This window comes from Clavelina lepadiformis, chromosome 1 (genome assembly GCF_947623445.1).
Source record: "Clavelina lepadiformis chromosome 1, kaClaLepa1.1, whole genome shotgun sequence".
NCBI classification, from domain to species: Eukaryota; Metazoa; Chordata; class Ascidiacea; order Aplousobranchia; family Clavelinidae; genus Clavelina; species Clavelina lepadiformis.
The window spans coordinates 19,608,389-19,633,534 of NC_135240.1; the positions used below are offsets into that span (position 1 = coordinate 19,608,389).

Here is a 25,146-nt window from a genome sequence, read left to right on the forward strand (position 1 = left end):
TTTTGTGTTTGTTTGAAATAAGTATGCCCTTAGTAATCCATGCTTTTTGTAGTAACTTCGCAAAGGTAGTAACTTGACTGACGGTTTGTAAGGGAAGCATTTTTCAAAACAGTTTTGTAATTTGTTTAGAAATCCTTTTGCACTGTCTAAAGTCACGTTTTCATTGTGTAAATTTTGACAGATGTTATTTAATTCAGTGATAAAGAGCTTCACAGAGTTTTTAGTTGTTAGTCGCGCTGTTGGTTTATCTAAGATTGGTCATATAATGTGTTTTTTTATTGCGATATAAATAGGAAAACGGTCTGATAAGTCATGTGATATGATTCCAGAGTAATAACTATCCTGGTTTTGATTGTTTGTATAAATATGGTCAATCAATGTAGAGGATTCTTCTGTTACTCTTGTTGCATGTTGAATGAGATTAGTAGGCCCAGAACTTTGCACTAAGTTACAGTATTTTCTAGTTAGGCAGTTATTGTTGAATTTTGATTAGTCAATATCAAAGTCCCCTAATATTTAGTATTTTTTTCCTATGACTACACTACGAGATGATAGTTACAAAGACAAGATGGCAGTTTGCTCTCAAAATTTATGTATAGCCTATATGTGAAGTTAGAAATAATTCTCTCGTTTCAATTCATTTCTGCATTTCAAGCGTTTGGAAAAGTTTTAAAAATATTAATTAAAAACATAATGCAAAACAGTTCTGGCGCTTGTGAAAACAAGTTTACCTTGTCGGGAACATTGGGCTACTTGTTGTCAGACAATCTTCTGCTTGTGTGTTTTTGTATTGTAAAACAAATTTCTTGTTGTTATAGGTTTATTATAGTAAGGTAAGCTAAGTGAAGTGGCTTTAAATTGAATTGCTTTTAAAATTCCTGCTGGTGAATAACTATGGATGTGGAAATAGATGAAGAGTTGCGTGAAGCTGAAAGACAGTACTTGGATTTCCTTGATGACGGAGTAAGTTGAAATGTTTAATGCTAAAGCAAAAAAACAGTCAAAGAGCTTTATTATTGTATTAGGCAAAGAGGCTGGTTACTGTCCTGTTGTAGATGTTTAACTATAACAAGCTTATAAAAATTATATTCTTTGCACAAAGTCTCATACAAAAATAAGAATATTATACAGTAAACTATTCTATATAAATATATTCTCTTGCTTTTTTTTCTGTGTGGGTGATTTGAAGCCTAGGTGTTAAACGGGTGAATGTCATATAATTTGGTATAAAATAGCCTGAAAACTTTGTTTAACAATGAAAGAATTTACTCACAAAAAACAGTTCGTGTCTATCACAAACCATTCATGTCTATGGTTTGTCAATGCCAGTTGTAACCATTTAGTTAATGGCATGTTTAAACAGGTTGAAGTAGTTATTATTGTTGCATTTGATTTTCACTGTTTATCATGAGTTGAAGAAATATCAACATTCTCAATTAAGCATGCCACTTACGTTCTCTGCACTCTGTTGTTTCAACACTCCAACTAAATCCAACTCTGTGTACAATAAATTAACCTGCAAACAGCTATTATTTATATTTCTATTTTACAAATTAATCAAAACTGTACGAATATATGCTTTATAAACATATCATATGATTTTAACTTTTTACTATGAAAACAAATTTTTTCAAAACATGTTTGTGTAATATAAATGAAAACAAACTGTGTTAGACAAATTGTAATAGCTCAAAAAAATATTTTGTTTGTTAGACAATAAATGTAAGCACTGCTATAGAAATATACTATGATAATTTTTTGAATAACTTGGCCCAATTTAAAATCTTGAAACAAATTACTCTAGTTTCAGACTACTCAGATAATCGTATCACTTATTTGCCAGATGTTTTGATACGATTATCCAATTGATTCGTTTAACCAATCTGCAAAAAAAATGTTAATATTGAACAGGCGTTATTGTTGATGATGTGTATGAGCTAACTCGGTTGCAAAGGGGATTACAGTACTGTACAACTCTGTGGAATAATCCTACAACGTCAGCTGACTAAACTTTTGGTTAAATTATGTAGAGTTTATTACTATAGTGGCCTATTGCACTGTGTTACGCAACACAGCTGGCTACATTGCCAGCTATCACCCAAGAGCACATTGTTGATTAAAGCATTTTTTCGGCACACTGTTTTAATCGGACTCCCTTTTTATCGTGAATGGTCTCTGTTAAGTCACAGCTTTTTCATTTCAAACGTAATCGGTACCGGTACTGTAGTTCTTTTTTTGCTTTGCGCTGTCTTTGTAAAATGATTAATTCGATGTTTGAGTTGACCGCAAACGTGACCTCATCTCCGCTTTGCTTTTAAACGTCGTGACAATTCACAAAAAAGGCATTCTCGTTTCGCTTATCGGTAAGCGTGAGATGTGCGACTTATCTTTGCTTCCGAACGTCTGGCCGAAGACGATGATACGATTAAATGACCGCAGTATGCAAGTGAGAAGCAAATCCTGATACCATAATCCGATTTATTCCTTTAAATGTGATTCAATGAACTGATGGTTTTACTTAACATTAGATAGGATTTGGTTTGGGATTTCAGATTTTGATACCATAAAACGATAGATATGTTTAACCAGTATACGATTAACTGATTTTGTCTGTAGTCACTTTGTATTACTACTAAATAGGTTACAGATCAAGGAGTGTATGCCGAAGTTGTGCGTCACATGATTCAAAAAAATCAGTGCCGCATAATTGTTAACATCAATGACCTAAGAAGAAAAAATGAAATTAGAGCCAAGAGGTTTGTATGTTTTGTTTTAATTTAAATATTAAAGTACATGTTTGTGTGCTTTTATTGCTTCTGTTTTCCTTGCTTTCTGTTAGCTTTCATGGTTAAAACAATTGTCACACACCACAAATTGTAGATAATGTACAATAAATTTGTAACTCTACAGATTACTTGACAACAGCTCTGGTGAACTTGGTGCCTTTCAGAGAGCCTTGAAAGGATATGTTGCATCCATTGATACTGTATTTGCAAAACAATATGAAGAATTTTTTGTTGGTTTTGAAGGAAGGTAATTGAAATAGTATTATGATGTGTAAAATTAGTATCAGTAGGCCATCTGCTTTGTATTATGTGTGTGTAAAAGCATTTTTAAAATTTACTTTATTTATAAAATGTAAATAAGCAAAATTGAACATCCTGCATAACTTGTCAACTAGCAATAATGATTAAAAAATCATCAAAAATTGTAAAAATATATGCACGTAAATTTGTGGAAATAGGAGCAGTAATAACATGAAAAATTTTATTATTTGGGTGTATTGTACAGTTATATATACAACAAGAAAATGTTCAAACCTATTTAATCATGTCTAATTCTGTTGCAACTAATTGTGATAAATTAATTTTTTAGCTTTGGTTCGAAACATGTCACACCACGTACACTGACGTCATCATATCTTGGAAACTTAGTGTGTATTGAAGGGATAATAACAAAGTGTTCATTAGTTAGACCAAAGGTTTGCTGAATTAGATCTATTTTGATTTTATATACAAAACTAACTTATTATAATGCTTTTAAGCATAATAGTTTTTACAATTAGTGTTGCACGCAATTGACAATAAGTATAAAACTTACTTTAATTGCGTAGCACACAGTGCTGTGGAGTCGAGGATTGGAAAGAATTTTTCGTAAGTGGAGTCAGAGTTTTTGAATATTTCCTGACTCCCTCTCTAGCTGATCACCTGATATCTATTTATTACAATGAATAGCGTTTTGTTTCGCTAATATGACCACTCAGATTTGCGGTATCCAGACCACGATTGCAATGTATCTGGCACAAAACAACTAATTGAACTTGCCTAACACGAGCATTAGTCTAATGTTTCATAAAAATCTGCTAAAGGCTTACACTATTATATATAATTGTTAAATCATAACTAATTACAGGTACAGTAATTGCATTTGTGCTGTGAGCCCGTAGAACCATCTTCCAACAATGGTTTGTGTGTACACTCACACAAGTTAGTGCATGGCGTATGCATAATGGAAATGAAACTACAGTGGCAACTTTTTGTTTTCCATTTTCAAGCTGTCACATACGGCAAAATTAACAAAACTTCCAATCAAGGAAAGAAACGGGCGTATTAGACATAAGCGCTTATGAAAAACTTGTATAGTCGATTCATAAGTACATAATTACTGTTAGTTTGTTACTTTATTTAATGTACACAATGTTTGTAAAAACTTTTTGAATAACAATAAAAACAGCACCGGATGGTATGGTCATAGACCATGACATCATAAGACAGAGACCTGTATATGTACCTGTAGTCTTCGGTTTTTGGTATCGACTCCAGAACCCTGGACTAGTACTGCTACTGTTACAAACATGTGTCATAAATTATTTTGTTACATAACCTACTTTTTGGATATATTTTATCCACACAATTCATCGCTTATAGCTTTTTAACCGTTCTATACTCAATATGTTATGATAAATGCTGTGTGTAAGTAAGAAAAAATTGTCATTTGTACTGTGAAGTAACAATATCTTTTAATAAACACTATTGCTCAATAAAATAGACAAGGGTTATCAGTCTGCATTTGGTAACATAATAAAATAAGTAAAATTTCACAGCACAATTGCACTCCAACTAGTTATAGTTTCGTTGTCGCTCTAATTTTTTTCTTGAATTGAGTATGGAAAGTAAGTTAGCGATACTGTTACCGGCTTACAGCGTTATCAAACAGCCCAAAGTTTATCAGAGTTATCTTTTGCTTCACATAAAAGTAAGTTACTCATTACGTCCCTAAAGATGCGCAATTAAGTTTAGGCAGTTGTTTGTTGTTGAGTAAGTCTGATTAATAACAATTTCACTAAATAACCTTTATTTGCTTTTTACTTTGCCTTAAAATAAAACACGGACAACAGCTAAAAAGTGGATAATTACTTCATTGAAATAGACAATATTTTCTGGTGAATTTCTAGCGACTGCTGTCGAAGCAAAGATGAATATAAATTTTACGATTTTAAATCTCAATATTAAGAATATTTTCTTGTGATATGAGTCTGCTTTGCCTAGAAACAACTACGATAACCAAGTGTCATAAAACAACTGCTACAAATTTCCATAATTACTTACATTGGTATGTTACATAAATTGCGCAATTAAATTGTGAGCTATGTGTAACACTAATTATATTTAGAAAGTTTTAATGCAGTTGTTGAAAATGGTAACAAAATCTGCAAGTATTTTATCGTTTTTAAAGGTTGTGAGGAGTGTCCACTATTGTCCTGCAACAAAGAAGACCTTAGACAGAAAATACACAGATTTAACTTCGTCCAACCCCTTTCCCAGCAGCACAGTTTACCCTACTAAAGATGAAGATAATAACCCTCTTGAAACTGAGTTTGGACTATCTGTTTACAAAGATCACCAGACCCTTACAGTTCAGGTATTTCCTACACAATTCAGAGCATGCAGAGTTTGTTCATTTTTCATCTCTATTGATAATTAATTGAGTGACAAAACGAGCCTGTATAAAACCATTTTAGCAGGTATTCTTAATCCATAGATCGTAGCACACATCGTTGATTTTTGTGTGTTACCACCATTTGTCACAAGACTATCATAGGTCCAAATAAATCGTGAAGAATAAATATTTCAAACAACAACAAATTTGCTTGAACCGCACCAGACATGATTATTGCAAACATGAATTAGACTTCACTTGGGATGTGCTGAACATGAACATGAAGATTTACCCAGAAACTCGCCAATTGACTGTTTAACCCAACTTTTTGTAAAATTAAACAAGAAGTATGACACTAACAAGAATATTTTTTTTCAAGCAACGTAGATATTTAGATTTTTTTTTAAATTTGTTGTCAGTCACTAAAAGGTTAGTTATTTCCGCAACTTGTGTAATGTGTTAGCTATTTTCTTGCAATAAAAAAGAAAAGAAGCGAAAAGTAACTAAACTGAATTTATGATAAAAAGCAGTAAGCTTACACCAGATAGCAAGAAATGTCACTGCTAATTTATCCACAAATAGAGAAAATCAATTCACATGAAACAAGAATGTGCTGCACATTAAGTATTTGAGTAGCTTAAAATGTGAAAGGAAAAATGTGGTACTTCTTAAAATCACATGCAATTGGTTATTTTAATGCAAGGCAAACTTCGCTCCATTATCTGCTCTCTGCAGTTGTTTGTACACTCGCTGTAGCTTACCAATTTCGGAGTTGTATGTGCAGAATGTTTTCTAGTCTTAGCTTTCAGCTACAGTACTGCATATCGATACCAATATAAAAGTCAAGACACAGAATTTACCGTCATATGAAACCACCAAAGTAGGTCCAACAAGCCATAGTAAGTAATGTTTTTTCTAAACAATTACATAGGGCGGTACAAAATTGGTGTATATGGGGTTTCAGAATTAAAAAACATAGATTGATTACAGATCGGATTGGATTGATTATCTTTTTTCTTTTACCTGGCATGTTCAAAGGTATTGAGCAGGTTTGTATTATACGCATTGTTTGGTCAAATTAAAACATGAGAAATCTCATAATTTTAAATAGCAAACCCAATTGGTTGTGACAAGTTGTCTTTTAAGAAGGATATTGTAAAGTTCAGTGCCTAAAATTTAATCCTTTTCAAATAAAGTTAAAAGGACAACATTGACATAGAACTACTAAGAGTCATTCCATGTATAATTAATCAACCAGGCCCTGTAACCACTAGTCATAGATTTTGATGGTTTGGATATATGTTATAAAGCAGGCATGTGCAACCTTTTTCACTGGAGGGCCAAATACAAAATTTTGAATGACAACGCGGGCCACATGATTTTTTCAGAAAAAATTAGTATCATAAAACGACTTTCCTATGCAGTTTATATAGTTAAGAAATAGATTTAATGTAGTCCACGACACGAAAATGCGAAAATTTCGAAAATTTCCATTGCTTTGATGTAAACTGCATCAAATAGTGATGGCTAGTATGAACTTCTAACATTTTGCTGAGCACCACGCGGGCCGCTTGGAACAACCTGGCGGGCCGCGGGCCACTGGTTGCACATGTCTGTTATAGAGCTTTAAAAAATTTGGAATTAAAAAAAAAAATTTTAATATCTCAAGCCGTTTTCGAGTTATTGCGATTTGAAATTTCCTCCACTTGAGGGATATTAGGTTGGCTAGCACTGGTCACGCGTAGTTATTTTCTTCAATATCTCAATTTCTGAAGGTAGAATAATGAAACAAATGTCGTTTTTACCATTTTTGGGGGCAGGGAATTCATTTCAGAATTCGTTCATATGAAAAGTCTCTTAAACATCTCCTTCACGTAATAAATTAGGATCATTGAGTTAAGATCAAAGGGTAAATTCATGACGCAATTAAAAAAAATAGCAATCTCCGAAAAAAAAGTTTTGAAGTTTTTTGTAGTATAGTTGAAATATTTTCATATATCCAAAAATTAGGAAACTTGTTTTTTGAGCTTAAAAAGAAAAATGAGTTTAGGGGGGTGAAATTAGGGGTGGTGAAACTTGAGCTGCACGGTATCTCAAGGGTCATTATAAACAGCCCATATTCACCCCCTTTGCCACGTTTCATTCTATAGAACATCATGTTCCATGTAGTATATTCAAATTCAAAACGTAAATTTAACGGTTAATGATTTTAGCTCATAGTAATTTGTGTATGAAGCAAATCACAATGGTGTTTACATTACAATAAATGATTAAGGGTAACTTGAGGCCTTAGGAAAGACAAAACACCTAAGTTAAGCAAAATTTCCAGTTAAAGAGATTCGAGTTGAATATACAGGCTAAAGTTATCCCAAGATTTTTTACCTCAAGCTATTTTAAATTTCGACTAATCCAATAAAGCTTTTATTGCAGTTGTATGAATAGTGTAAGCCATACCTGGTACATGCACAGTTTTATGAAACTGTATGTTGTGCAGGAAATGCCAGAAAAAGCACCTGCTGGTCAACTTCCTCGTTCTGTTGACATTATAGCTGATGACGATTTGGTTGATCAGTGCAAGCCTGGCGATCGTGTGCAAGTCATAGGTGCTTATCGATGCTTACCTGGTAAAAAGGGTGGTCACACATCTGGAGTATTCAGGTAATAGTAATGACTGGTTAATAATGGTAATTTTCATTCAGTAAGCTGTCATAAAGTAGCTGTCATTCTTGTGTTGCAGAACTATTTTGATTGCCACAAACATAAAGTCATTGAGTAAGGACGTCCAGCTGCTCTTTAGTGGTGATGACATTGCAAAAATTAGAAAATTTGCTAAGCAACGCCATATCGATGTGTTTGACACACTTGCACGTTCTTTGGCCCCATCAATTCATGGGCATGATTATATCAAAAAGGCTGTGCTGTGTATGTTGCTTGGTGGAACAGAAAAGGTATCATGTCCAGTCAATATGTGAACGTTGAAGTACGTCTGAATCCAAATAGGATGCTACTTGCACTGGCATAAAGAATTATTTTTATAGTATTTTGTTTGTAATACAAGGTACTAGATAACGGGACTCGTCTTCGTGGTGATATTAATGTATTACTTATTGGAGATCCAAGTACTGCAAAATCACAGATGCTTCGCTATGTATTAAATACAGCTCCTAGAGCAATAACTACTACTGGAAGAGGCACAACTGGGGTAAGATGCATTGTATAATATTTCTAGTGTAAAATTAAAGTGAGGGAAGTCCCTCAGACCCGTTAATTTTAAACCAAAGAAACAATCTCAGTGTCTCAATAAGTGAACAATTTCGTTGTGTCTTAATGTCTTTGTGAAAAGCCTTCAAGCTTCAAACATATTTTGAGCCAAGTGAAGCATGGGGTTACAGCATATTGTATATGTATATAAGCAATTATGCATACATCACATGTGGTGTGGTTTTGTTCATGTGTGGACTGTCCATTCTATTTCTGTCAATATTAGAAGTTTTTACAAACATCTCAACAATGTTTAAGTGTGCAATTTAGCTTCTGCATTTTTGGTTAATAACTACAGCTTATAAGAACGTCATATTGTACAACAGTGGTCGGCAAACTTTTATCACAATGGCCCATATTTTCACTTCATATTTAAATGAAGGCCTAACATCACATGTAAAATATACTTAGCCTAATGCAGTAAATATTACTAGCCATCTAATAATTTCAATGTGCTTTATTCTTTTTCGCAGGAGACATTATTTTTTGAAACTATTAGGATAACTTCATTTAACTTTTAATCTAGCTACAGTACGTGCTTTCCACAGGTTTTAGCAATATACGGTAACCTTAACAGACAGTTAACAAATGAAAATACACTCGCATCACTTGTGTTAAGTTGTATTGCGGCCTTGAAACTAAAACGTGCATTGGTTTGTGCGAGCTTGGGTTGGAATCCGACTAGCTGATTATAGCAGTCAGTTCTGACTAACCTAAATTTAACATTTTAATTATGAGATATGAAATTTAGATTTAGCTTTCACAGTTTGTTGTAAATTATCATTTCATCGTTAATGATAAAATAAAACTTGAACCTCTGTAAGTCTGTATATTACTGTTCGCTGACTGAAGTGTGACTTATCCTTCGAACACTCTTCGAACTGTGAATTATTCAACTATCGTCCTAGCCACAATTGGTACAGATAAGTTGTAGGGTAGCAAAGGATTAGCGTTATAAATAAAAATAGGCTTGCATTCTAAATATGACGTAACAATTAACGCTATGTGAGTGGGAGGTTACTGGTTGTGTTTTCCAGATATTTGTCGTTGTAGCTGTTGTAAACCTGTACTTAAAGATGGAAAAAACATCAAGAACTAAATTACTAGTGCTCCAAGTTAAACAAGCTAACAGAAAAAACACTGAAGCTATCACTCGGCCCACATTTATTTCATTACAGGATACAATATGCGGCCCATTATATTTTGCTTGAAGGCCCACAGTTTTCTGACCACTGCTGTACAACATATGTGCATTCTTTTTTGATTTTTTTGTTGTTAATTCTGGGAATTCCAGAGATTGAAATGGTAACAATCCTAACACTATTCTAGACCTATTACAACCTATTATTACAACATCAGCTAACCCAGTGGTTCCCAACCTTTTCTTAGATGTTGATCTCTAGCTGTAATAATTTCTTTCTCGCCTTCATCCAACTTTAACATCGTTATCTATTATTCAATTTTTGAGCAATTAAAGCATAACTCGTGTACCACCTGCACCACTTCCACAGACACCCAGGCGTTTGCTCACTTTGCTCACCCCAGGTTGGGCACGACTGAACTTACCAATGAATGCTATTATATGTCATAGGTTGGGTTAACAGCAGCTGTTACTGCTGATGATGAAACAGGAGAGCGAAGATTAGAAGCAGGAGCAATGGTTTTAGCAGACAGAGGAGTTGTGTGTATTGATGAATTTGATAAAATGAGTGACATTGATCGCACTGCCATTCATGAGGTAATTGACTGAAACAAGACAAAGAAAACAACTATATTCACATATTTCATGTAACATATTATATCACCTAATCTTTTTGCATTTTCAGTTATGCAGCAATTACTAACTCTGTCTGTAAAATAAAAATGACACTTTAGGTAATGGAACAAGGAAGAGTTACAGTAGCGAAGGCTGGAATTCATGCTAAACTGAATGCTCGTTGTAGCGTTCTTGCAGCAGCAAATCCTGTATATGGAAGGGTATTGAAAAATTTTTCAATGGATAATGGAAAATTTACCCGAAAGATATTTGAGTTTCTGTATTTTTTACAGTATGATCAATATAAACCGCCGATGGACAACATAGGAATGCAAGATTCACTTCTGTCACGTTTTGATCTCTTATTTATTGTACTTGATCAAATGGAACCAGCAAATGATCGCAGAATATCAGATCATGTTTTAAGAATTCATCGATACAGGTCTCCAGCTGAGCAAGATGGAGATCGTAAGTGTGGTTGTAATTATGCTAAAGTATGCTAAAAGTATTTAACTATTAAAACATTTCCAGAATAAATTACTTTTGAATAAGTTGGCTCCAAGTTGTCAAGGACTGTGGAATTTCTTATGTATGAAATGTGTCCGACAAACATAATTAGTAAAAATATTTATATCTCCACAAGTAATGTCACACTGGCAAAGTGTTAAAAGGTCAGTCTAAAAGTAATGAGCCCACATCTCGTCTAGCTTTATTTATTGTAGTAAAAACACAATATACACAATACACATAGATATAGAGTTCCGAAATGAGAGATTTCAAAACTACTTTTCAATGTAATCTCCCTTTTTTCTACACCGACTGTTGAGAAAACCTTGTTTGGTGGTTGTCCAGCCATAAGAATTGATGGCTTCATAAGTTTTGAAGTTGGCGTGATGCCTGGCATTGTCGTGTTGCAGCAAAGTCTTGGAAATTTCCCGGTTAGGCCGAACTCTTCTTAGTCTCACTTTCAACTTTTTAAAAGTGTTAATGTAAGCCTCTGAGTTATGGTGGTTCCGTGAGGCATAAAGTTCACCAGTGTTTACTCCATCAACAGCCCTAAACACAGTCACCATGACTTAACCAACTGGACGCTGACTTTTGAACTTCTTTGTTCTTGGGGTAGAAAAGTGACGCCATTCCGTGGATGCTCTTTGACTCAGACTTAGTGATGAACCCATGTCGCATCCCCAGTCACCATGCGCTTCAGGAAAGTTTCATCACCTCTGTAACACTCAAGAAGCTCCGAACAAAAATTTCAACCATAAATAGGGCTCATTGCTTTTTGACTTACCCTCGGCAATCGACTTCGTATGTTTATTGCTTATGCCCAAACATGAGATACTGTAATAGATATCTTTATTTCCGGTATGTAAAATTACCACAGCGAAATTAATGCGCTTTGTTTTAGCATAGGTGTTTAACAATGTTTACTCGCAAGCCCAGTTTCACATCCAGATACCTGTTTCAGCGTTATATTTTTTAGCCTTGCCCACCAATATAGATGTAGATTGTTTATCCACTGACAATCCAGAAGCCACTGACCAACAGAAAGAAGATACACCTATCTATGAAAAACACAATCAATTGTTACACGGAGATAATACTGGAAAATCTAAACCACTCAAGTACCGTATTCACATTATCATAACAAACTTTGTTTAAATGCATATCCAAGCGTTTTATAAGTTTATGTAAAAGATGCAGACACAGTGCTCTGAAGATTACCAATATATCAAGTTGAATACATTATTTTTAGTGATAAATCAAAATTCTTAGATTGGTGAGCATGGAATTTATCAAGAGATACATTCATGTTGCTAAAGTCATAAAACCAACACTTTCAAGAGAAGCAGCTAATTGTATTGCTGAAGAATATGCCAGATTAAGATGTCAGGATCAGGCAAACACAGATGTTGCTCGGGTAGATAGCTGATTGGTTTATGTTATACTTTGCTTTATTGATTATTATTACTTTTTTGTTCTAAAATTACTTACAGACCACTCCAGTAACTGCCAGAACTTTGGAAACTTTGATTCGGTTGGCGACAGCACATGCTAAAGCCAGGCTGGCGCGGTCAGTATCCCTAAGAGATGCCGAAGTTGCCATTGAGCTGGTACAGTTTGCATATTTCCACAAAGTAAGTCGATTTTGCTTTTGGCACATGTTAATTTTAGTGTTGGCCCATTGGGATTTCAGGATTAAGTTTAAATCTCAGACACAAGTTTTTCTGTTGTATTTCTCAGGATTAACATTTACTCTTTGTATACTTGCTTTTTATCAAAATACAAACATCCTGCATAAAAAAACTGAAAATATAACTAATCGTTGTGCTGAACCCTAGCCTGTCCATGTTTGTAAATCCAACAAACATTTTAAACAAAGCCTTAATAATAGTATTTTTGTCAAGGAATCGTCCATTTTTTTTAGTATTTCTGAATTGTTTCCAGCTATTGGTACATGTTTGGTTGTAAAATGTTTGAGATATTAACATTTACCAGTTTTGGTTATCATGGGAACCATTGCAGTCATTCTTGTATACTGTAAAGATTGATTGCTAGAGAAAAAAAAGAGAATTTTGGCAACATCTTTTTTTTAACAGTCAAATAACTCTGGTTGTTTTTTTTTATTCTACATACCGGCACACATTTTTCTTTTCCGGGAGTCACTTTTGCTGGCTGATTTAGTCACAACGGGTAGGCCCCAAAATTGTGATATTTGTTATAATGACGTTTATATATAGTTAATTAGTTATACTGTATGACAAAAATTGACCACCAAAGGGTTTTGCTGTCAACTAAATAACGTCTGATCTTTCTATGTTTAGTTTTTTTTACATATTGAATTATAGCTGGGTGTAAGTGAAAGGACTATTATACAAAAAACTTTTCAATTTTATTCAATAACTAATCTTAGTTTTTAACACTTCAGCTTGAGGGACTCCCGAGTAAACGATTTTTTTTAAGTGAAAACTTTGGGGCTCATGAGCGATGTCAGAATATTGAACTTTCAAGGACATTTTTTGTATACTTACTTTTGGTTAATACAGAATGGTGTAGTGTATGTAACATGAATTTTTGAAACATGACCATCAAATGACCAACAATTTTTCTTTTTAATCTACAAAAATCTAATAGTCTTAAGGAGTAAGTTTACATATTTTTTCACCTTTTGCGTGGTTATAATATCGGCTAACAGTGCACTTGCAACAGGATCCGCAGTACAAAAGTTACCGACACCGAATTACTTTTTTAAAATAGTATTGGACACTGGAACCGTCTGTATATTTTTTGCCAAGTACCAACTGCCCACGTTTTTGGCCAGCGTTAAATTTGCATGATGTGCAACTGTACATGTAACAGTAGTGATGATGTAGGATAACTCTTATTCTTCGTTTAAAAAAATGATCATTGCACTTAACCTAATCATTCCTTATATTACTTGACCTTAGTTTACTTGTCAATTTACTGATCGACACAGTTAGAATGCATAATCTGGTTGTTTTTGTGACATTATCTTAATCAATATATGCAGATGTTATGACAAGAACACGTTTTTATAGTTAAAGAAATTAAGTAGACTTTGGTTATATTACATATTACAATTTGCTTTCGACACAGCTTTGTTATTTTTAAATTGTTCTAAAATAAAAATTAATTTGCATATCAAGTGGTAGTGCATGCTTGTGATTTCATGAAAATTTTCATGGAAATGGGACCGCAAAAAAAGGAAACCCTCAGGATTTTTAATTTTGGGAATTTCTAGTTTCAACACTAGCTATGTAGGTTTTCTTGTATATACCTGCTGTATTACTAAAATGTGAAATGGAGTAAGATTAGGTCATCTGGTTCTACAACTAAAAGTTAAAATTTGCTTAGGTTGAAGAAAAAGAAAGAAAGCGGCGTCGAAATGATGATGATCAAAGTGAGGCAGAGGAGGAAGAAGAAACTGATTCAAGAAAAAAGAAGAGGTATTACTATCTTTTGTGTTTATTAGTATGTCATAATATATGTATTTTTAGCTGTGGCATTTATCTTCAAAAAAATGTTAGAAAACGTGCTGCAAGAAACCAAGATGATGACACAAATGATCCTTACAACTTTGACTCTGCTGAAGAAGACATTCCAGAAAGTATGATATATTAGATAATTGTTTTCCAATATTTTCATCTATATTTTATAAGTAAGTTCCTTGACTAAGGAACTTTGCACGACTTAACCCGGCGATGATTCCTTATCGCTTGAGCCTCGTTTACTGAGCTAGCCTTTCTGCAAATTCCGATTGTCACACATCTTTATTTTGGTTTCTTGGTTGTTTCATAGTATTGCACAAATTTAGAACTGTCCACCATGTCCGGAGCAAAGTATGGTTACTGCCATGCCGAAGAGCATTACAACGGTATAGCGCCACTGGGATTCGAACCTGAGCCGCATTTACTGTGACGCCAATGGTCAAACCACTTGCTTACCTAGGGTGTACATTTTGATGGCCGTCACGTAGCAACAGCTTTCTAAGAGTGCTAAGCTCTCAATATTTACATTAGTTTTCCTTCTTTTTTTTTCTTCTACCTACTGGTAAAAAAACGACAGCTTATCACTGGTGTAGTCTGGTCGTGACAGGGTAATTTTTTAGTCGAACAGTTAGTGTGTTTGAGGGATAGATTAATCTATTACAATTGGTATTATGCTTCACATAAAGTGAAAATAAAAATTAGTTTGTTGCATTCACTGTGCAAATTCACAGTTTGTTGCAGTTTAATATTTAATACATCACACCTCAATGAGCTTGTCAGCTTCATTTTAATATGATATTACTGCAGTTGGAAGCCCGGCACCAACAAGTACAACTGATAAAGAAGATGAATCTATGGAAGCGTCAGCACCTCCAATTGGTAAAGAAAGACTTGATGAATTTAGAAAGGCAGTCCATGGTAAATTCCAAGCTGCTCACAAACAGAGCCTTAGTGTTTCTGAGGTGAGATGTTGAGCACTTTAAAATAGCATGAGTTCATACTGTAAATTTAACTATAGTTTTGATGATAACAGTTTAAAGGGTGTTTCAGCAAACTTACATTATTTGTTTAGATCATTACTTGGGCAAACAAACAGGCCACTGCTCAATTTTCATCACAGGAGGCCAATGCATGTTTATCTCAAATGATGGATGATAACCAAGTGATGGTATCAGATAACATTGTTTTTCTGATTTAGTTTTCTTATTGAACAATTATGTGTCTTAGTTTTTTCACGTGTAAAGCATTTCATTATGTTAATAAATTTTCCTGAAAAACAACTCTGACTAGTTTTATTCTGTATCTCTGTCAAAAATCTTATGGTTCCGGGGATAACGGTACAGTGTAAAGTCAATAACACACAAGCAGCCATACAATATATGCATTGCAAAAATTTTATTGGGAAGCTCATAATGAAATCAGACACATTTGTATATCTCCAAACCTGAACTTCCATCAGTATTACACAAACTAAATTGACTTCTACAACCCGAATGATTACCTTCCACAGTAACAAGCAGGACATTCACACAAACAAGAAAATGATAATATACGTGATATAAATAACCAAAAACATCATGATCAATAAAATACTCCAAACTGTCACCTTTGATTGATACTGCATAAAATGTTGCACTACTTTCGTAAATATAATAATTACCTGTAGCTCATTTCAATTAACCATTATTTTGCCACATTGGTGAACATGGTAGGTCATCCAATGATGGATAGCTGTTTTTTGATGCAACATGAAAGGCAGTTTTTATTCGGCTGACCACACAAGAGGGCAAGGGAATATGTAGGTCTTTTTGTAAATAACCCCAGCACCATCTGACAAACTGGCAGTATGCAATATAACGATATTTCCTACAAAATTAAACAGTACACGTTTTATGAATATGCATGAATTTGAAATTTGGGAATCCGAATATCATCTAGATCAACCCAGACAAATCCTGAATCTTTTTGCATCAACATTGAACAATTCATCGAAAAGTTGCCAAATCTTGCATGTAACAAAATTGCTTTGTATCAAAAAATTACGTTCAATGGCTATTGAGAGAGCAAAATCGTTTGGTAAATGTCCATTGTAATTGTCCATTTTCAGGTATTATTCACCTTGTAAAATGTGTAGGTAATGTTGTACTCAGGTTTGCCATTGTTAGTTTTTAAGTTTGTCCAAACGAACGATATTCGGAAGATTTAGATAAGTTTGGTTTTGTATCAGCACATCTCCAATTAAAACTATAGTAAAGTCTAACACCATTTTCATGCAATTACTATCAACAGATATATTATAGGTGGATGCTCGTAATTCAAAGCTGAAAGGACCCAATGAACCTCTTGCAAGTTATTCAAAGTCGGTAGTATATCAAAATTTTTAGTTAATTCCACTTAGTTAAATCCACTGTACTTTGCAACGTTAGTTATTATCAGAGCTTTATAGCAGTGGTTCTCAACCATCGATCTGTCTTAATTCTTTGGCGGTCTGCCGTAAAAGTTACTTTTATTGCTCAATAGTGAAGCTAATACCATAAACGGTAACAAAGATTCAACATTTTTAAATTCTGATATGGCATCATGAAAAGCATTACAGAAGACCGGAAATGCAGCGCAAAGGACATGCTTGATCTTTCATGATGACATTTACCATACATTCAATGTGACATACCCTCATGAGTGTAAATTGTTCCCGTTTACCAAAATCCTGTATTGTAATGTCAGATTTCACAAAGAAAAAAGTTTGGTCACGTTAACACCAGAAGGACGGCAATTTTCGTATACCTAGAAGGACGGAGTGCGTCAATTGACGCAAAAGGTCAAAACGGCGCAAATATAACGTTTTTTGTTGAGAAAACTGTGCTGTTGCTCCGAAAAAACTACTTCTATCGCATGTCCGCTTTGTGCATTTTAATTAACAAAAGCAATCGCATTGAAAATACAAGCACTCGTGCCTAAACACTTCTGTTTCACGCAACTCCTTTTTCTTCTTGCACTCTTCCGGGACTTCTCTCCTGTTCTGGCGCATTGTCCCTACGAGGCTGCACTTCTTTTCCGCAAGTCGCAACGCCAGGTCAAGTGAGGTGAAAAAATTATCGCAAGTGACGTTGTAACCTCCTTGAAAAAGCGGAGCCATGAGTTTCAGTACAACGTCGGTGGGCACACTCACGTGGGGGCTCCTTGCATCATCTTTTCCAACGTAAGGAAAACCGTTGAATAAATATTTGTTTTCAACGTCAACTGCCAGCCAGAACTTTAGACCAAACTTGTCTGGTTTATTGGCCATATATTGGATGAACTTGCAGCGTGCCTTACACGGCAATAGTTGCTCATCCACAGTTATCTTCCACTGTGGAATGAATGCTTTTTGGCAGTTTGATATAAAACTGTTCCAAAGTTGTGAAGCGAGTGCAAATTTATCATGCAATAGATTCCTACGCCTTTCCGTCTTCAGATCGAAGCGAAGGAATCGTATGAGCTCCAGAAACCTGTCTCTTGCCATGGTTTGGGAAAACATCGGACATCCCCACGACCTCCCCCACAAACTCTTCACAGTGAAGTTGCGCCCTCCTATCACGCCACGAGCAACCACCAAGCCGACGAATTTATCTAATTCATCTAATTTATCTAACTAAGAAACTCTTACTACACTTACGCTTCGATAAACTTCAAAAATTCCGAAATTAGGCTGCCCTTGTGACGAAACTACTCTGTTTTGCGGAAAAGTCGACTTGCATAGTTTGTCGACACGTTTGTCACACCTCTGTGTTGGCAGCTGTGACCTAATTCGATAAACCTGTAATTATCAGCAGAAAGAAAACGATGCTCTCTATCGCGAGAACTGGTTTTTGTACTGTGAAGTAACAATGCGTCAATTGACGTACCCCGTCCTTCTAGGTAGTGACCACGTTAATTATCTCTACCGGTAAAATAAAAACTTCATATTCATGGGTTAGTTACCTAACACTAATGTAGGAAAAGTCAGGAAATATCACGGTTTTGCGATGCACCACTTAAAAGTTATAGATGCACTTAGGTTGAAAATGCGTCAATTGACGCGCCCCGTCCTTCTAGTGTTAAAATGGTTAAGTATGTTGTAAAACAAAATCAAGGCATCTTTCAAGTAATTCTATTGCAAGATAAAAACGTCACTTGCAACATTTACAAACTCATTGTGATTCAATGCAGTGGACACTTTCACGTCGAAACGTGTTTAACAATGCATTTAGAAATCAACAATTTGTTTGCGACTGATTCGTTTTGACTACTTATATATTATCTTTCTAACATTTTTGGGTAATCCCAAAACGCACCATGTTGACACAATGCCACTGTTGGTGTATGATTTGAAAAAGATGTGATTTTTAAACTTTCAATGTATTTGTTATGTTATGACGCAATAAATCCCTGAGAGCTAAAATTACATTTTGTGCATGCTCATCAGTTTTAAGCCTTTGTAATTTTGTAGTGCAAGCGTGTCCTTCTAACTTTTACATACTGTTATAGATGTGACATAATACGTAATTACGTCACCGGTCAACAAAGCAATTCTTCCAATATAATCGGTCCACAAGCAAGAAAAGGTTGAGAACCACTGGTCCAAAGCCGCTAAACCGAGAGCAATAAGAATACTTACTCATGAACTTCCATCACTGTAGCTTCATTGCTTTCCTGCTTGTGATGATAATATGCCACCTGAAGCACCCAAGGATTGAGACACACTGATGCAAAACCAGGGTGTTCAGTAATACAATTAAGGGTCGAGTCAGCCATGTACAGCTTTGCTTTAACTTCAGGTATGTCATCACAACAAACATGTTCATGTGCACGTTTTGTAATGACACATGCTTTGCAGGAGCACCTGATAAAACCATCAATAAAATGCTGAAACAGTGTTATAGAACTTTGTTTGTAGTCACATGCACCATGAATATGGCGTAATGCAATAAATATCCAAAGATAAATGTACGTAACTTAATCGCAGTAAGTCACTCAGGACTTGTGGTAGGGGTTATATTATCTGATATAATTACTACTGGTAATGGAACTATTGTACTGTAATTCCAAGCAACTGCAAGTAAAATTCCAACTTATAGAAAAATTGAGTTTAATTTGTTTATATTCCTTTGCAGATCAACTTTACACTATTTTGCAATAGCACCACAATTTATTTCTGGAATGATTATGAAACAATGCTTTAATTATAATATCAATGCCTACCAGCAGGGACATTTATCCTGCACATCATCTTGTGTATTTACAAGTTGTTTAATTGGATGACTTAATTTTCTTTTTGGCCATCTTTTTTCATCCTTTTCCTCATTTGAAAACTCTGAAAATTCCTGGTGAAGTTCAGGATTTTGTATATTGTTTTGGACATGTTCAAGCCATGATTTTTTTGCTTCCATATGTATGGCAGTGAAATCATGCTTTTGCATGCGTTCAAGTGCTTTAGCCCATTGGTCAAAGCCTACAGTAGCATATAGTGATACAATTCTTTTCTTTTTTTTAATTTTTAGTTCTTCAGAGTTGTCTTCATTTTTGTCTCTACCAAAGTGTCGACATGCAAAGCAATATGCTCTATCAAAGAAAATGGAATACTCCAACCAAGCAAAGCGCTCATACCAATTGGAACAAAATGATCGAGCTCGAGATTTAGAATTCCCAAACGGTGTTTTTGGGTAAGATGGAAGAAGCGGCTGGGTTGGACCCTCATCTGCAGTTTTAGATATATCATCAGGAATAATATAATCCTCACTTCGCTTGCCATTCTGCAATGTTATAAGTTTCATTAACAACAAACTATAAACTATGCTAAAATAGCATCATAATCAGAGTGTCAAACAGAACCTTTGAAACGGTTTGAGCTGGTTTTTTTGAGAAACCGAACCAAAACCAAATATATAAAATTTTTCTAAAACTAAATTATATGATTACTGAACTGAAACTCATTACAGAGTTATTAAGAACCTTAGTTGAGCCTTTAGCAGCAGTGACCACCTGCGAGGTGCGGATATTCTAGCAAGAAGTTATGGAAAACAGGTTTCTGAGTGTTAGCAAAATAAACTTTAATTCTAATGGTCCTAAATAATGAAATTCTCACTTCTAATAAAATTCCCTGTCTTAAGAGAAAGGTTTAGAGTGAAGTAGATAATACCAAACAGTTACTTAACCCACTGCATTTAATTTTTTGCAAAATAAATTGAAATTTTTATCACAGTTGCGTTCAAAAAGTATTTACATTGTTACCAGGAGTAACAAAGAGTGCTTGCATAAATTTAGGTGTTCAATGAACGGGTTGGGAGGTTGTTACTTTGGATATCAATAATATTTACTATCCGAATAAGCGTATATTTCTGTTTTAGCTAACCAGTTAACGGGATTATAAGCGGTAAACACAAAGCAACCTTTTATCTTAATTTCTAGTAAAACATGTGTCGATTGTAAAAACGTTCAAGTGTGATGTAGCTTTGTTATGAAAAAAACCACAAATATGTCCAAAATTTCACAAATTCTAAATGTTTATTTAGTATTTTTGTTTTTTATAATTTATTTTACATTTAGTAAATTCAGAAGCGTACATATGATTTGAAACAGATTTCTTAATAAAATTGCCAGTCCTCACCTTGAAATACGTATACTAAAGTGTTAGCCTGATGCTACTTGCGAATTTACATCAATTTGTATATGTTTTGTGACATAATAGAATGAATTCCTTCAACGTTTAACGTCTTGTAGAGAACAGAGGACAAAGAGCAGGGAATTAAATTTTTATTTAAGTTTTAAATGGAGTCAAACACCACTTCTCTTTTGCTAGATTGCCCGTTTGTCAAAAAGAATGAGTTTAAAATTTGCTAAAAAGGCATAAAACGTACCAATAATGTTATGCATTTGTTAACCGACAAAATTTTATCTGGAGGAGAAATATGTAAAATTGCCTCGGTTAACAGATATCCAGGTAGTCCAACCCTTGGCAGCCCATTACCATTTCTTTGATATGGTTCTAATGATTTCTGCAAGTGACATGGTCTCTTGTTGCGCAATAATTAGTCTATAAAACCAGGAAAAAAGTGTCAACACTGGTTGTAGATTTTCATACAAAACTTTATAATGCTAATATGCTCACCATGGCTTTTTTATCGCTTGAAAGAAGTAGAGATCAATGTAGCATGTTAGATCTTTAAATTAACATTAGTTAATATTTTTAACTGGGTAAGAAGCACTTCGTCTAGTATACAATAAAATAATGTTAGATGAGAAATCAAATGGTTCAAATAGCTATCCTTTATGCTAAATTGGGCATAACTATCTTTCTTGCCTGTTTATAATATTATAGCAATAGAATTCAGCCAAACTATTTGAGTCTTTTGCCAAAATTGCTTTGCGCTTTTCTGATTATAGAAGGTGACCCACACAAAAAATAGTAAACATGGACAAATAGTTTTAAATTTATGTTTCCAAGGGTTGTTTTTTGCTAATTTCTTGTTCTCACAAGAGTGACTATTAGGTAGTGTAACTTTAACCCTCTGTTAAGTTCACTTCAGACGTATTTAGCTCATTGAACCATTTGGGAAATCTTCATATTTTTTCCTTTTCTACAAACTCATATTTTTTAAATTTGATTTACTGACCTGAATCTTTTTAGCACGAAACTTTTAAAAATCAGCAGAGTGTCAAAATATTTGACAAGCAATATCTTGCAAACTACTGTTTTGAGTTTTTTTAATGAGAGCTCAATGACAACCTCCTGAAATGTAAATGCTACCTGATAATGATATAAATTTTACAGATTATAGCACATCTTTATATTGCAATTCACATAACGCTATGGTAGCCTAGATTAGTAATGCAAGACTTAATTGTTTTCTTTCTAAATCACCATGACCAACTGAAATTATTATTATTATATGAAATTAATATACCAAAAATTATTAAGTTTAACATAAAGTATAAGTTGAACAAAAGTCACTCTTAAATACACAATACAATATTTAAAAACGCTATTGTGGTGACATTTCTGAAAAGCACTACAAATGCAAAGTTTACCCTGCTCAGCAACATATGTTCAGAAACTATTAATACCTGTAGAGGTATGAGTAGGCCACATGTTTTTAGTTTCATTAATGAGTGACAGGTATACTTAAGGTGAAAATGTTTTGTTTTAGTAAATTCACACTGGCGATAGTGTTTTCAACAAATTTTTGCTTATTACGTTACAGAGCAGTTATATTATATATTAGTTTGTTATTATGCAACGTAACAATAAAAATCTATAACTGGGCAGCATGCAGCATATAGGTTGCTGGTTGGACTTATATGCTTTAAATGATCATCGACAAATGACAACCCTCCAGAAAATCACCTGGTGGTGGTGTACCCTTACATTCCTATCCATGCAAAGTCAAAACTGGAAAGTTTGACACTATTCAACAAAAGATCATGCAGGCAAACGCTACAACTTCAACATGTACAGCTACTTCAATTGTTAGTTTATTTATTATAAACTGGTGTTAAAGTATACCAGGTTGCCTTGAAATTTAGTGTATAAAAAAACTTAAATCACCAAATTAGTTGGTAGATCCATGAACATTGAACAGCCTCTGATATTATAATGCTGTTTGCCTCTGTTTATTGCTTCGGCCTTGTTTGTTTATTGTGAATTGGTGTGTGTTTCAAATAATTTGGCATGCAAACATGCCAAAAAATGAAATCTATAATTGGGATATGTTATTATGTATGACAATAGTATATTAATAATAATAATAACAGCTGGAGGAATACACCATTGGTATTCATCTACACACTGTAGCGCTATCATAACGACAATTATTCTGTCTACTATTTAGAAAATACTGCAACTGTGGAGCATCGTTTTTATTTGCTGCTGGTTGTTCATTGACGGCAGGATGATAGAATAAATGAAGAGACTATTTCACGGGCATCCGTTTACCTGGGTTGCTGAATCACAATACAGTGACCGACAGATTTTCGTTGATAGGTTTATTAGTTTCGTTTTGGACAAGAGGAAGAAAGCAATGCTGTGGCGTAGTGGTTAACAATATCGAATCTTGATGTTGTTTAACTTCTTTTTTTGTCCAGATTTATTTTTGATGTAATTTAGTAATGAGAGGTGAGATTTTGGGGCGGAGAAGATTAATTTAGACTTTGGCAAAACTTGTTTTTTTAGTCGAAAAATAGCGTTTATTTCAATATGCACCCTAGCTTAGTAATTTAGTCATGAAAAGTAAGAGTTTGGGTCAGAGTGGATTAGTCTTAGGTTAATTTGCACTTTGCAAAAATAAATTTTTTGTTTTAAATTGAAAATTAGCATAGGCTGCATTTCAATTCACAGACTAACGTAATTTTGTAACAGACATTTTTCGAGTTACTATCTGGTTGATAAGATTTTTTCGATCGCGTATACTTAACAATGGAAATTGTCGACCCACTTCGATTCTTTTTTAAATCACAAGCCTTCTGGCAATTGCATTGTAAAGATTGCTCAGGTGAGCTGCATGTGAATTCCTTTACGCGATAAAACATGTTGCCTAGTTCTGTTTTTACAGTGGGTTTAGTCCTAGGACTGTTTCAATACGAAGTCACGTTACGTGGTCAGCGTAACAAGCGATGTAAAATGCGTAAGAGTTTGCGTGGTATCTGCGCCGCGTTTGAATGTAATATTTCAGTTTGTATTTATTTCTAGTTAATTATTTTAAACTCTATGTAACATGCTGCAGATTACATGTAAACTCTTACGCATTTTACGTCACATCACTTCGCTGACCACGTATCTAAACGTCAAATCGGGCAAGCCCAGTCTTCGTGCGTAGGATTCAAACCACTGTAAAAAAAGAACTAAGCAACATATATTCAAAATTCTTTTTATCATGTAAAGGAATTCATACGCCACTCACCTGAGCAAAATATTTACACTCCAATAGCCAGAACGTTTGTAATTCAAAAAAGAATCAAAGTGGGTCGACAATTTCTATTGTTAAGTATAAGCGATCGAAAAAATCTTACCACCCAAAAAATGGTGGCGAAAAAACGGAAAGGGTCTATTGCATGCCGATTATGAAATTGATACGCTATTTTCTTACTTCAGAAACGGTGGCCTGTAAAACAAGTGTCTACTTAACCGGCCGCCGTTTACTGAAGTAAAAAATAGCCTACCGATTGCGTAACCGGCAGCTGGCGAAATAAACGCTGCCTAAAATAAATAGCATATATCTGTATACACAAAACAGGTGTTACAAGGTCCCCTGATTGCATTCTGCTGCACTGCTTGAGTGTCCAAATTGGGTCTTTCTTCTACAATTCCTGGATGGAAATGGGGAATCCCTCCTGTTTGGAAACATCATAGATATCTTATAAATAATTATTATTATTATATATAAGATATCTATAGGAAACATTGGCTTGCGGTTTAGGAAATCAAACGAAATAGCTTATAAAAGTATAAAATAATAATAAAATACTCAACCCAATCCAACCGTAGTATACTAAAACATTTGTGTATATACTAGATTAACTAGAAGATACGTTTTAGTATTTTATTAACTTTGATCCAACTTACTCCTGCTGGGGAATGCCCATAGACGGAAGTACTTGTAATTTGAGATCATAAACATCACAACACCCTAAAAATTAGCCTCAAATGCACGCTTCAATTTTCAGATG

At 34.3% G+C, this 25,146-nt stretch overlaps 2 protein-coding genes across 2 annotated transcripts; one reads left to right on the forward strand and one right to left on the reverse strand.

Annotated features, from left to right (window-relative positions):
• Nucleotides 1–822: 822 nt before the first annotated feature.
• On the forward strand, nt 823–15,746 carry LOC143447301 (zygotic DNA replication licensing factor mcm3-like). Its single transcript, XM_076947340.1, has 18 exons — nt 823–963; nt 2,641–2,756; nt 2,911–3,033; nt 3,376–3,481; nt 5,236–5,421; nt 7,934–8,097; nt 8,177–8,387; nt 8,498–8,641; nt 10,292–10,438; nt 10,576–10,677; nt 10,750–10,924; nt 11,940–12,081; nt 12,233–12,377; nt 12,454–12,594; nt 14,333–14,424; nt 14,506–14,585; nt 15,274–15,428; nt 15,539–15,746. The coding sequence occupies exons 1-18, from the start codon at nt 895–897 to the stop codon at nt 15,662–15,664; spliced, it is 2,424 nt and encodes an 807-aa protein (XP_076803455.1). The 5' UTR covers nt 823–894; the 3' UTR covers nt 15,665–15,746.
• Nucleotides 15,747–15,846: 100 nt separating this feature from the next.
• Nucleotides 15,847–21,512, reverse strand: LOC143447308 (uncharacterized). Its single transcript, XM_076947354.1, has 4 exons — nt 21,342–21,512; nt 19,687–20,237; nt 19,103–19,327; nt 15,847–16,332 (listed from the first exon to the last, which is right to left on the reverse strand). The coding sequence occupies exons 2-4, from the start codon at nt 19,902–19,904 to the stop codon at nt 16,143–16,145; spliced, it is 633 nt and encodes a 210-aa protein (XP_076803469.1). The 5' UTR covers nt 19,905–20,237; nt 21,342–21,512; the 3' UTR covers nt 15,847–16,142.
• Between the last annotated feature and the right edge of the window lie 3,634 nt (nt 21,513–25,146).